The 14049-nt window shown below is 36.1% G+C and overlaps 1 protein-coding gene across 2 annotated transcripts in view; it reads left to right on the forward strand.

The window, feature by feature from the left end:
- RNF145 (ring finger protein 145) overlaps nucleotides 1-14049 on the forward strand; it is a 69781-nt gene that overhangs the window by 35335 nt on the left and 20397 nt on the right. For both annotated transcript variants that reach the window (XM_037798812.1, XM_037798811.1), the window contains exons 5-6: nucleotides 7954-8189; nucleotides 10827-11002. In XM_037798812.1, the coding sequence (XP_037654740.1) occupies nucleotides 7954-8189; nucleotides 10827-11002 (412 nt within the window). The remainder of the gene's footprint in view (nucleotides 1-7953; nucleotides 8190-10826; nucleotides 11003-14049) is intronic.

A 14049-nucleotide genomic window follows, 5' to 3' on the forward strand; every position in this document is an offset into this window, starting at 1 on the left:
TTTATAATTGGGCTGTCTGTACTATTGTCATTGAGTTGTAGGATTTCTTTGTATATGCAAGATATCAGTCTTTTGTCAGATACATGGTTTCCAAAAATTTTTTCCCATTGAGTTGGCTGCCTCTTTACCTTTTTGAGAAATTCCTTTGAGGTGCAGAAACTTCTAAGCTTGAGGAGTTCCCATTTATCTATTTTCTCTTTTGTTGCTTGTGCTTTGGGTGTAAAGTCTAGGAAGTGGCCTCCTAATACAAGGTCTTGAAGATGTTTTCCTACATTATCTTCTAGGAGTTTTATGGTACTTTCTTTTATATTGAGATCTTTGGTCCATTTTGAGTTAATTTTTATGTAGGGGGTGAGGTAGGGTCCTCTTTCATTCTTTTGGATATGGATATCCAACCCTCCCAGCCCCATTTGTTGAAAAGACCATTATGACTCAGTTCAGTGACTTTGGGGGCCTTATCAAAGATCAGTTGGCCATAGATCTGAGGGTCTATCTCCGAATTCTCAGTTCGATTCCATTGATCTATATGTCTATCTTTGTGCCAGTACCATGCTGTTTTGGCAACTGTGGCTTTATAATATGCTTCAAAGTCAGGGAGTGTAAGTCCTCCCACTTCGTTTTTCTTTTTTAGAGTGTCTTTAGCAATTCGAGGCATCTTCCCTTTCCAAATAAATTTGATAACTAGCTTTTCCAAGTCTGCAAAGTAGGTTGTTGGAATTTTGATTGGGATTGCATTGAATCTGTAGATGAGTTTGGGTAGAATTGACATCTTAATGACATTTAGCCTTCCTATCCATGAACATGGAATATTTTTCCATCTTTTAAGGTCCCCTTCTACTTCTTTTAGTAGAGTTATGTAGTTTTCTTTGTATAGGTCTTTTACATCTTTGGTTAAGTTTATTCCTAGGTACTTGATTTTTTTAGTTGCTATTGAAAATGGTATCTTTTTCTTGAGTGTCTCTTCAGTTTGTTCATTTCTAGCATATAGAAACATTACTGACTTATGTGCATTAATCTTGTATCCTGCTACTTTGCTAAATTTGTTTATTAGCTCTTGTAGGTGTATCGTTGATTTCTCAGGGTTTTCTAGATATAAGATCATATCATCTGCAAACAATGACAGTTTTACTTCTTCTTTTCCAATTTGGATGCCTTTTATTTCTTTGTCTTGCCGGATTGCCCTGGCTAGCACTTCCAGCACAATGTTGAATAACAGTGGTGACAGTGGGCATCCTTGTCTTGTTCCTGATCTTAGAGGGAAGGCTTTCAGTCTCTCACCATTGAGTACTATGCTGGCTGTGGGTTTTTCATATATGCTCTTTATCATGTTGAGGAAGTTTCCTTCAATTCCTACCTTTTGAAGTGTTTTTATCAGAAAGGGATGTTGGATTTTGTCAAATGCTTTTTCAGCATCTATTGAGATGATCAATTGATTTTTCCCTTTCGAGTTTTTAATGTGTTGTAATACATTGTTTTTCTTATGTTGAACCATCCTTGCATGCCTGGAATGAACCCCACTTGGTCATGGTGTATGATTTTTTTAATGTGTCTTTGGATTCGATTTGCAAGTATTTTGTTGAGGATTTTTGCATCTATATTCATTAGGGAGATTGGCCGGTAGTTTTCCTTTTTTGTAGCATCTTTGCCTGGTTTTGGTATTAGATTGATGTTAGCTTCATAAAATGAGTTAGGTAGTGTTCCATTTTTTTCAATGTTTTGAAAGAGTTTGAGTAAGATTGGTGTCAGTTCTTTCTGGAAAGTTTGGTAGAATTCGCCTGTGAAGCCATCTGGCCCTGGGCATTTATTTGTGGGAAGATTTTTGATGACTGATTGGATCTCTTTGCTTGTGATGGGTTGGTTGAGGTCTTCTATTTCTTCTCTGGTCAGTCTAGGTTGTTCATATGTTTCCAGGAAATTGTCCATTTCTTCTACATTATCCAGTTTGTTGCCATACAGTTGTTCATAGTATCCTCTTATAATTTTTTTAATTTCTTCAGGATCTGCAGTTATGTCACCTTTTTCACTCATTATTTTGTTTATATGGGTCTTCTCTCTTTTTGATTTTGTCAGTCTAGCTAGGGGCTTGTCAATCTTGTTGATCTTCTCAAAGAACCAACTTTTGGTGATATTTATCCTCTCTATTGTTTTTTTGTTCTCTATGTCATTTATTTCTGCTTTAATCCTTGTTATTTCTTTTCTTCTACTTGGTTTAGGATTGGTTTGCTGTTCATTTTCTAGCTTCTTCAGTTGATCCATTAGTTCTCTGATTTTGGCTCTTTCTTCCTTTTTAATATATGCATTTAGTGCTATAAATTTCCCCCTTAGCACTGCTTTTGCTGCATCCCATAGGTTTTGGTATGTTGTGTTCTCATTTTCATTCGTCTCTATATATTTAGCAATTTCTCTTGCTATTTCTTCTTTAACCCACTGATTGCTTAGGAGTGTGTTGTTTAACCTCCAGGTATTTGTGAATTTTCTAAGTCTCTGATGGTTATTGACTTCTAATTGTATTCCATTGTGGTCAGAGAATGTGCTTTGAATAATTTCAATCTTTTTAAATTTATTGAGGCTTGTTTTATGTCCCAGCATATGATCTATTCTGGAGAAAGTTCCGTGAGCACTAGAAAAGTATGTGTATCCTGGTGATTTGGGATGTAATGTCCTGTAGATGTCTGTTAAATCTAATTCATTTATCAGATTGTTTAGGTTTTCAATTTCCTTATTGGTCTTCTGTCTGGTTGATCTATCTATAGGAGAGAGTGATGTGTTGAAGTCTCCCACAATTATTGTGGAAACATCAATTGCTTCCTTTAGTTTTGCCAGTGTTTCTCTCATGTATTTTGTGGCACCTTGATTGGGTGCATAGACATTTACGATTGTTATTTCTTCTTGCTGAATTGCCCCTTTTATTAGTATGTAGTGGCCTTCTTTGTCTCTCAAAACATCCCTGCATTTGAAGTCTATTTTATCTGAGATTAATATTGCTACACCTGCTTTCTTTTGGCTGTAGCTTGCATGAAATATTTTTTTCCATCCTTTCACTTTCAGTTTCTTTGTGTCCCTGTGTCTAAGATGAGTCTCTTGTATGCAACATATTGATGGTTCATTTTTTTTGATCCATTCTGCGAATCTATATCTTTTAATTGGGGCGTTTAATCCATTTACATTCAACATTAAAACCGTGAAGGCATTTCTTGAATCAGCCATCTTATCCTTTGGTTTATGTTTGCCATATTTTTCCCTCTCTCTATTAATATCCTTTATTGTACCCATACCGAATCTCTTTAGTACTGAACCTTTCTCCAAGTCTCTCTGTCCTGTCTTTGTTTCTCTGTCTGTAGGGCTCCCTTTAGTATCTCCAGTAGGGCAGGTCTCTTGTTAGCAAATTCTGTCAGCATTTGTTTGTCTGTGAAAAATTTAAGCTCTCCCTCAAATTTGAAGGAGAGCTTTGCTGGATAAAGTATTCTTGGCTGGAAATTCCTCTCACTCAGAATTTTAAATATATCGTGCCACTGCCTTCTTGCCTCCATGGTGGCTGCTGGGTAGTCACTACTTAGTCTTATGCTGTTTCCTTTGTATGTGGTGAATTGCTTTTCTCTTGCTGCTTTCAGAACTTGCTCCTTCTCTTCTATGTTTGACAGTGTGATCAGTATATGTCTCGGAGTGGGTTTTTTTGAATTTATTCTATTTGGAGTTCGCTGAGCATTTATGATTTGTGTATTTATGTTGTTTAGAAGATTTGGGAAGTTTTCCCCAACAATTTCTTTGAATACTCTTCCTAGACCTTTACCCTTTTCTTCCCCTTCTGGGACACCAATGAGTCTTATATTCGGACGTTTCATATTATCTATCATATCCCTGAGGTCCATTTCGAGTTTTTCAATTTTTTTCCCCATTCTTTCTTTTATGCTTTCATTTTCCATTCTGTCATCTTCCAGGTCACTGATTCGTTGTTCAACTTCCTCTAGTCTTGTACTATGAGTGTCCAGAATCTTTTTAATTTGGTCAACAGTTTCTTTAATTTCCATAAGATCATCCATTTTTTTATTTAGTCTTGCAATGTCTTCTTTATGCTCTTCTAGGGTCTTCTTGATTTCCTTCATATCCCGTACTATGGTCTCATTGTTCATCTTTAGTTCTTTGAGTAGCTGCTCTAGGTGCTGTGTCTCTTCTGGTCTTTTGATTTGGGTGCTTGGGCTTGGGTTATCCATATCGTCTGGTTTTTTCATATGCTTTATAATTTTCTGTTGTTTTTGGCCTCGTGGCATTTGCTGAACTTGATAGGGTTCTTTTAGGGTTTGTAGACCAATTGAAGTCCTTATCTCTAATTTATCAGATCTACAGCTTCGTGGAGTACACTTTCTCTAACTAACCAGCAGGTGGCGTCCACGAGCCACCTGTTCTCCACAAGCCAGTTCTCCCCTGCTTAGCCTTTTTGGTGAGTGGGGGAGTGAGTCTTGTGGGGCCCAATTGGTGTACCAAGCTTGCGTGTGTAGTTGGTGTTGCCTGCCCTGTATGTGGGGCGTGTTTCTGGGCAGTCGGGGAGGGGGGTGGCCCTAACAATCAAATCTCCCTGATGATCCTAGAGTTTTAAAGCTGCTGCAATAGTCTAATCCTTCAGTTCAGTCCTGCCACAGTTTGTCTCTGCCACTGACCCACAAGTCTTTGGTATTGGCGTATGGCTCCTGAGACTTGCAAGTGGGCCCCTCTTCCAGGCTGTGCACCCCGGGTCCTCTGTTGAGGGATGACTGTGGTATGTCACAGGTGAGTGCCGTCCCCCCAGGGCAGTTCTGGGCTGCTGGGCTGTGTAGGGAGGCTCCCAGTCTGCTCAAATGATGGCTGAATGGGGCTTTGTTAATTCACACTGCTCCACCTTCCCAGCTCTGGGACATTCAGCTGAGGTTGCAGGGAAGGCTAATGTCCACGCCCAGTTTTGTGGTGTGTGCCTGTTATTTGAAGCACTTCCGTCACACTGGGTTGTCTGGGGCAGCTCTGGGCTATGGGGCTGGCGATGGGCAGGAGTGTTTCCTGTCCACCAGGATGGTGGCTGTGAGCGGACACCCCCCTTTCCTTGGGAAGTTGTGTTGTTTAGTGAATTTTCTCAGCCACTGGATTATTGCCTTTTGTCTCAGAGCTCTCTTAGTTCTGCTCTTGACTTGACGTGCCCAAATTGCAATTCTTTGAAGCTTTCTGTATTGGGCTTCTTAGAGTAATTGTTTTAGAAAAAGAAAAAAGGATTAAAAAAAAAAAAAAGGGCCCTCCTCAGAGATCTAATGGGTTATTGAAACGCTAAGAGACAAAGCAATTAGGGCCATTAAGGAAAGGTCCACAGGGCAGAGAGATCAGCTTTGCTTCGGGATTTGCATATGCGCCTCAAGGCCTGAGCTCCGCCCTTCCCCTTTCTGTGTTCACCAGAACTCCAAAAATCCTCTGCTTTTATTTTGGAGTTTTTCGTGTTGTTTTTTTTCTATGCCTGTCTCCTCTCTGCTGGGCTGGCTGCTCTCAGAGTCTCTGGTGTCTGGTCTCAGTCTATCTATGGTTGGAGTTTGAATCAGGAGAATGAGTTTCCGATAAGAGCAGCCACTGCAGTTCTCCCTTCTCCTTCCCGGAGCTGACAGCCCCTCCTCCCCCGGGACTGAGCCTGGCAGGGAGGGGCGCGGGTCCCCTGGCCGCAAAAACTTAGAGATTTCGCTGATCTCAGCAGTTCCACGTTTTCATGAGTGTTGTATGAAGTATGCCCAAAGACAGATTGCTCTGTGGTGTCCAGTCCACGCAGTTCCTGGCTTTTTACCTACTTTCCTGGAGGAGTAACTAAAACTTACAGCTCACCAGTCTGCCATCTTGCCCCGCCTTCCCAGGTGTATTTTTAAATTTAAAAATTTATTGAAAGAAGATTTAGGCAAATACTTGTATAATCTGGAGATGGGGGAGCCATGTAATTAGCTATGATACCAAAGGTTAGAAACCATTTAGGAAAAGATTAGTAAGTTTGACAGTTTACAATTAAAAAAAAAGTCTGTATCATATAATTCTCTTTATCATATGAAATTAAAGGTTATTAAAAATATTAGGACAGATGACACATTGGTAAAAAATACAATCACATGACAAAGGATTAACATCAAGCAATAAAAGGTATATATTCCAATTGAAAAACTGAGCAAAGAAGGTGAAGAAGCATTTCATCAATTAATTGCAAATATTTTTATATGTTGGCCATCTTTAACACTACTGGTAATCAACAACATGCAAATTAAAATAATTTAGGAAATATTCCTTGCATCTCCCTCCCTAAATTATTTTCACTGTTGGCAAATCAGTAGGAAAATGGTCACTCTGTATACTGGATAAATTGTTTCTGGAAGGCAGTCTGACGGTATGTGCCAGAAGCCTTAAATGCTTCTTCTGTCTCAGTAATTTTGCTATTAGGAATTTAGCCTATGAAAGTATTAGGAAATGTAATTCAAGAAGTTTATACAAAGATGTCATAAGCATACAAGCTTATTCATACAAAGCATTGTATAATTATGAAATATTTAGAAACAGCCAAAGGCTAATATCACGTCACATACATTCAATGTAATATACCACACAACGATTAAAACTAACCATGTATATACTTATTAATATGGAAAGATATGTGAAATAAGTTAAATGGCAAAAGCTGATTACATTATGATCCCCTTTATATAAAACATTTATGTATATTCATATGCATAGAGAAAATTTGGAAGAGTGGCAAATAATATGAATAGTTAACTTTTTATTTTTAATTTTTTTTATTTTAAGTTCAGTTTTATTGAGATACATTCACATACCATACAGTCATCCACAGTGTACAATCAACTGTTCACAGTACCATCATATAGTTGTGCATTCATCACCCCAATTTTTTGAACATCTTCCTTACTCCTAAAAGAATAAAAATAAGAATAAAGATAAAAGTAAAAAAGAACGCCCCAAGCATTACATCTCCCCCATCCCACCCTATTTTTCATTTAGTTTTTGTCCCCATTTTTCTACTCATCTGCCCATACACTGGGTAAAGGGAATATGAGCCACAACATTTTCACAGTCACACAATCATAACATGTAAGCTATTACATAGTTATGCAATCATCTTTAAGAATCAAGGCTACTGGGTTGCTTTTCCAGTTTCAGATATTTCCTTCTAGCTTGAATAGTAATTTTTATTGAGCTTTTACTAGGCTTCAGATATAAAGCTAAGGTTTTACATGCAATACTTCGTTTAATGGACCCCAGTTATTAACAGTAGTACCTTTGGGTAATGGGATTATAGAGATTGAATTTTTTCTTTTCTTCCTGTTTTCTTACTTTTCAGTAATAATCATGTGCAATTCCTCATGAGAAGAATTTGTTATTTAAACTTTTCAGAGTTTAACTTTCATGATTGAGTCATTTGAGAAAGCTGCTGTGTGGCCCTGTGAAAACAATTAAAGGTTGAAAACCTCAGCAAATTTTCTTGTGGCAGTATGATCTTGGACAAGTAATCATATCTCTTTTGGATTTTATGCTTTCACTGCATACTTGAACAGTTAAATAAGTGAATGCCTCTGGAAAAGAAGCTGTATAAAACAACATACAAGCAGTAGTAACTGCATTATACTGATTTGACTTTCTTTAAAACTTTCTCCATATTATACTTGCCATCTGGAATGCAGTAAAGATCAATGGGGATTTATGCTGCTTTTTGCTCATCGATCCTAGGGAATCGTTACTCAAAATTCACAGAACAGGTGAATATGTAATTATAGGCAGATGAAGTTAAAATTTGGTTTAAAAATAATACTATCCAATTGATCTGCTTAGACGTCTTCAAAAGCAGCCTTCTAGATTGCCAGTAAACTCTCCATCTTTACATTCAGTATATTTTGTTTATTTTGAGAATACTAAATGCTCATAATTTAAATACATTCTTCTCTCCCTTTTTAGGTCAGTTGGTGGTGTGTACTTTATGTTCCTGTGTCATGAAAACGAAGCAGATTTGGCTCTTCTCAGCTCATATGCTTCCTCTGCTAGCAAGACTCTGCCTTGTTCCTCTGGAGACTATTGTTATCATCAACAAATTTGCTATGATTTTTACTGCATTGGAAGTTCTTTATTTTCTTGGGTCTAATCTTTTAGTACCTTATAACCTTGCTAAGTCTGCATACAGAGAATTGGTTCAGGTAAGACTGACAACCACAAGCAAGTAGATAAAATACTATATAAGTAACAAGTACATTAAAGGTTTAGTTTTTTTTTTTTTTTTATTTCACAGTCATGGTCATGGCAACATTCTGTTTTACAGTTGCAAAGTAGCAGTTATTTTCAAACCAATTAGGAGTGTCTGAGATTCTTTATTATGAAGTTCTGTTGAGAAGCAATTAAGTGAAGGAATTCTCTGCAGGCAGACCATCTCGGTTCATATCCTGGTGTTGCTGTTTTCTGGCTGTGCAACCTTAGGTTACTCATTTAACCTCACGCATCTGTAAAATGGAGATAATAATCATAGTTGTACCTTCCTCATAGGGTTGCTATGAGATTTAAATGAGTTAGTACATGTGGAGCCCCTAGTTCAGTGCCAGGCAGATGGTAAGTGTTCAGCATGTGTTAGCTATTATAGTGAAGATGAATGTGATAAAGATTTGAAAACCTTGAAGTCAAATCCTAACTTTTCTCTTGGTTGTAGTCCCAGTATGAATACTATTTCTTCCCTATGCTTGCTGAATTTATTTAAACCAAAAAGTTAAATAGTTCTGGGATTTAATGTAATGGATTTCGTTAAGATATAGTACTTGTACTGACTTTGCCAGCATAATGCTTTTTAGAGTACCATTTCTTCACTACTTTTTTCAGCCTTTGCTCTAAAACAGATTACTCTTAGACATAAGCAATAGACATTTGAGAGAGACATATTTCCATTGATTTCATCAATAATTAAATTTCATAAATACAATCTTAAAACTGATGCTATAAAAAGACTGCTAAAATAAGCATTCTCTTCTACCTTTTGATGTCTGTATGTGATACACTATTAAGGTACAGGAAGCTCTCTGATTAACCAAACTGATAGTACAAAGGGAAGCAATCCTTGTGGCCCCAGGAGGAGATCTTCCAGAAAAATCTCCCTAAGATCTTGGCCTTACCTGATTTTATTTTCTTCATCTTATGCAGCAATTATCTTGGCTGGTTTTCCAGGAAGTAGATCTTTCAAAAAAGAAATTATTTTCACACTCTCAATGAAGAGCTGCTTTAGGAGGAAGAGCCTGTAATTATTTTCAGAGTGAGGGTGACAGATTAAATTTAAGATGTGTATTTTTTCTTTGAATTTAATTTTGTGACTCTATCCCATTTTGTAATAGACACTAATATTCAGTAAGTATTTATTGAATATTAAATGTTTAATAACCCTAAGGAGAAAGCCTTTGTTTTTCAGTTGTTGTGTTTACTTCTTGGTTGCTATAAGATTCATGCATGGATAGGTGCAGTGGTTGAAAATAAATCATAGATTATAGAATTATGTGACCTGAAAAGAGTTTGATAGGCAAGAAATGGAAACTTGTAAGGTTTTTTAGTGGTTTGTTGCTTTAATGGAAAGGAGGAAGAGTACTTCCCACCTCCTAATGATCAATAGGCTTCTAATAATAATTTTGCAGCTAGTTGAGCCATTCTCTTTTTCTTTTTACATTTTCTAGTTAGGTGGAAAAGAAGTTAATTGTGACTAAATTGTTCCCCAGCATTTGCTTAACAAGGGAAAATTTAAAAATTTGGATAATCTGCTGATCAATCTATTTTAACTTTTAATACTTAAAAGATCTCTGATATTTGTTATCTACCTAGACATAGATATTAATTAGAAACTTGAAAATAGAATTTCTATATGACTTACTCAGAAAAGTAATTTGAGTTGATTGGGATATTCTGGTATCACATCAAGAGAGCTGGCTGCTTAGGTTAGGGTTTTGTAGGCTCCCTTGGCAGAACCTTGTGTTACTGGGGTTTGGTCCCTGGCTCAGTAACTTGAGAAACTTGGTTACATCTATGCTCCTAGATATTATCAGATTCCAGGAATTAATTCCCACTAATCAATCTCATAAGAGGATGTCTTATAAACTAGACAGCTAATTTATTAATTTATAATAGATGAGTCAGCCTTTTTTAGAGATGGCCTTTTCCTAGTGTTAATGTACATGGCAAACCAAACAAACAGAAATGTTGCTTGAGGAACACAAGAACAAGGAGAATTTATTTGTCTGGATAAAAAGACTTGTTAACTATCTTTGCTCCCCAGTAGAGTAAATCTCTCCAGTGATTAAATATTCTTGTCTTCCATTGAATCTATTTCTCATCTGTGACATTCCTGAATAAATCCTGAAAAAGTCTTCATTTTACATTTCCCATTTTCCTAGCCCCTCAAGCAGCATCACATCATTCATGGTGGTCCTCATCACTTTGCTTACGTAAGGGTGTATATCTCAAACTCCTCAAACTACATTTGCGGATATATTAGTTTTGCTCATGACTAATCTTGTTCTTTATATGTCGCTCTTACTAGTTCTACTCTGAATGTGACCTTATCCCTAAATTATTAGGACAGTTTGCTGTTGTAATCAGATGAATCTGTTTCAGGTATTATAATAAAACAAAATCAGTAAACTTAAAAGAAAAAATAACTTGTGCTATTTATTATGTATAGAGGTAACTTTAGAGGAATTTAGCTGAATTTCTGTTTAAGAACTTTAGACTAAATTCTTTTTAAATGTGTTTGAAGCAATAGGAAGTGTTTCATATATAAACTGATCTAATCTTATTTTCTTATTCAGGTAGTGGAGGTATATGGCCTTCTAGCCTTGGGAATGTCCCTGTGGAATCAACTAGTAGTTCCTGTTCTTTTCATGGTTTTCTGGCTTGTCTTATTTGCTCTTCAGATTTACTCCTATTTCAGTACTCGAGATCAGCCTGCATCACGTGAGAGGCTTCTTTTCCTTTTTCTGACAAGGTAATTAACAAGAGTGTATGAGACTATATATAACCACAGGAAGATAAAACTTTGACCTAGGACTAGTAAGTTTTGAAAATTATTTCTAATAGTTACATTGCAGTAATTCATTTTATTAAGATAGAACTTTCATTCAGGTCTGACAGTACAGGGAGGTACTAATATTATACTGACACATTTGGTTGTGCTGTGGACCAAAGATACAGCAAATGATTTGTGGAAAGATAATAACAAACTTTAAAAATAGTTTTCCATTTAAATGTATATTACTGGGTAAATAAGATAAAGAAATGTTATTAAAGTACCTATCATTAATTGAGTATTTAATATGTGCCAGATAAACGACTAAGACTTTGCCTTACGATTAATCTTCACAACAACCCTGAGAAGTAGGTGTCATCATTATTATTATTACCATTTTATGGCTGAGGACAATGTATTACAGAGAGTAACTTACCCCAAGTGACACTGCTAAAAGAGGCAGAGTTAACACTCAAGCCTGTTGTCTGAGTTCAAAACCTGTGACTTATCCATACACTGTCACTGTGCCTTCTTATTTTGAATTTTTTGCTTCTGTTTTGAAATAAGAGTCAAATAATTGCTGAGATGAGTGTATCATAGTACTTCACTGTTTAACCCAATGGAATCCTAAGTCTTATTTTTTAAGATTTAGTTTTTAAAATATGTTTTAAGTCACTCAGTTCCTTTTCCCACTTCAGCATCTTCATAACAATGTTAGCCTATGCTAGAACCACATGTCATTTTTTTAACTCTGAGTTTGAATCTCAAGCCCCATCTTTTCCTAGCTCATTGTCGCTTTAAAAGGCAAGAGTGAAGATATATCCTCCTTGAACGTATATGTAGACAAAAGTTAAAAACCATGGAGTTCTAGTTAACATACAGCTGTAGTTTATCAGTCATCCAGTATGATGAAGGACTCGGCACTAAATGCCACAGGGGATACGTTTACAACTGATTTACTCCTATGGAGCATATTATTTGTTAAGATTTAAACCATTGCACATAGTTAAGTATCAATACAAAAGGAGAACTATGTACGATATGTGTATAAAATGTCATGGGACAGTACCTATTTTGACAAATGAATACCATAAACTTAATTGGTACTCAATGAGATTTTAATACTTTTTGAAAATAACTCTTAATTGATAAGTAGTAGCTTCTATAAACATGTAGTAAATTGATAACAAAATAAACATGTTTTAATAGCCAATTCCTGCTAATCGAGTTTTACTGCTGTTTGTTTTTATGTAATTACTATGGAGATTTTATGTCAAACTTTTAAGTGATCAAAAAATAACTGCATTTAAAGAGAAGACCAATACACAGTCCTGTGGATAGGCTAACCTAAGTGTGGAAATAAAATCAGTGCTTTAAACCAGATTTTGTCATCCTTACAAAGCACAGCTCTTGACTTGCAATCAAATGAAGGATAGCAGGGTATGATAGGCTAACACATCAGTAAGCTGTAAATGAATTTGAGCTTACTTACAAAGTAAGTAAGACTGGGATTTTAGATGAGGTTTAACTATCTTACCAAAGTAATTTTCTCCCTCTTCCTTTTCTATACTTAGCCAGATTAGATTGCCCCTTTCTCAAAATACAGGTTTTAATTGAGAAGATCCCATGTTGGTTCTTTTTTAAATTTACATCTCCATAAGTACTGTTCTCTGTCCTTCTTGTAGCTTTTGTGTCCCAGACAAGGATTACAAGTTTACCCTGACTAAACAAACAAAACCAACCAAAAAGCACATGCAAAGGAACTGAAAAACAAAGGTTTTTTGGATCCAGAAAATAGAAATTATAATTAACAAAACATCTTTCAATTTATTAGTCCATAATGTTACATGTATTTATAAAATATGCATGTTAATATTTAATCTGTTCAATGTACAAGCATTTTGAAGCTCTAGTGTAAGGACTTCCAGTTCTCCTTATATATAGTATTCATATCAAGTTTTTCTTATTCTAAAACTTGATATTAAAATTATTTTTAAATGGTCTAGGGCTATATTCTCTAACATGTGCCTTTTGTTTTTTAATTAAATTCAGTTTTATTGAGATATATTCACATACCACACAGTCATCCATGGTGTACAATCAGCTGTTCACAGTACCATCATATAGTTATGCATTCATCACCCCAATCTTTTTTTTAATTTTGTTTTGAAATAAATTCATAGTTATAGGAACAGTTGCAAAAACAATACAAACCCCATACACAGAACTCCAGCATACTCTGGCCCCCCCTCCCCCGATACCCCAATCCACCAACTTTAACATGCTGTCACACCACCATTTCTTTCCCTCCCTGTCTATCATCCATCATCTTGCTCTGTCTTCTGAACATATGAGAGCAAGCTGCACACATCCTTGAACAAACACTATAATTCACATATACAATTCCCATGAACAAGAACATTCTTTTATGCAATCCCATTAAACGCAGCTAAGAAGTACAAGAGATTCAACATTGATACAAAGCTTACATTCTATGTTTCCATTTTTTTTTTTTCCTTATGTCTCAGCTGTGTCCCTTTGAGCCTCCTGTCCTCCATCCTCAGATCCCATCCAGGGTCATCCTTGGCATTCAGTTGTCATCTATTTGGACTGTCTTTTTTTTTTTCCTCAATTGTGGAAACATATATACAGCCTTAATCTTCCCATTCCAACCCCTCCCTAGCATTCCATTAGTGGGATTAATCACATTTAGAATGTTGTAATGCTATCTCCCTCCCACCATGCATTACTAGAAATTTCCCTTCACCTCAAACAGCAACCCTACACTCATTTCTTAACTCCCCATTTCTCTTAACCCATACTCTACTTTTCATCTCTATGGTCATATTCTCTGATAATTTCTTTGTGTTTACTGTGGGGCTTAAAATTAACCTCTTAAATCCATAACAATCTTGTTTTTCTTTGATACCAACTTAACTTCAGTAGGACACATAAACTGTGTTCCTATACTCCTCCATTCCCCCACCTTTATACAGTTCTTGTCAAAAATTACATATTTTACTTTG

Source organism: Choloepus didactylus, chromosome 11, assembly GCF_015220235.1.
Source record: "Choloepus didactylus isolate mChoDid1 chromosome 11, mChoDid1.pri, whole genome shotgun sequence".
In the NCBI taxonomy this organism is placed as follows: Eukaryota; Metazoa; Chordata; class Mammalia; order Pilosa; family Megalonychidae; genus Choloepus; species Choloepus didactylus.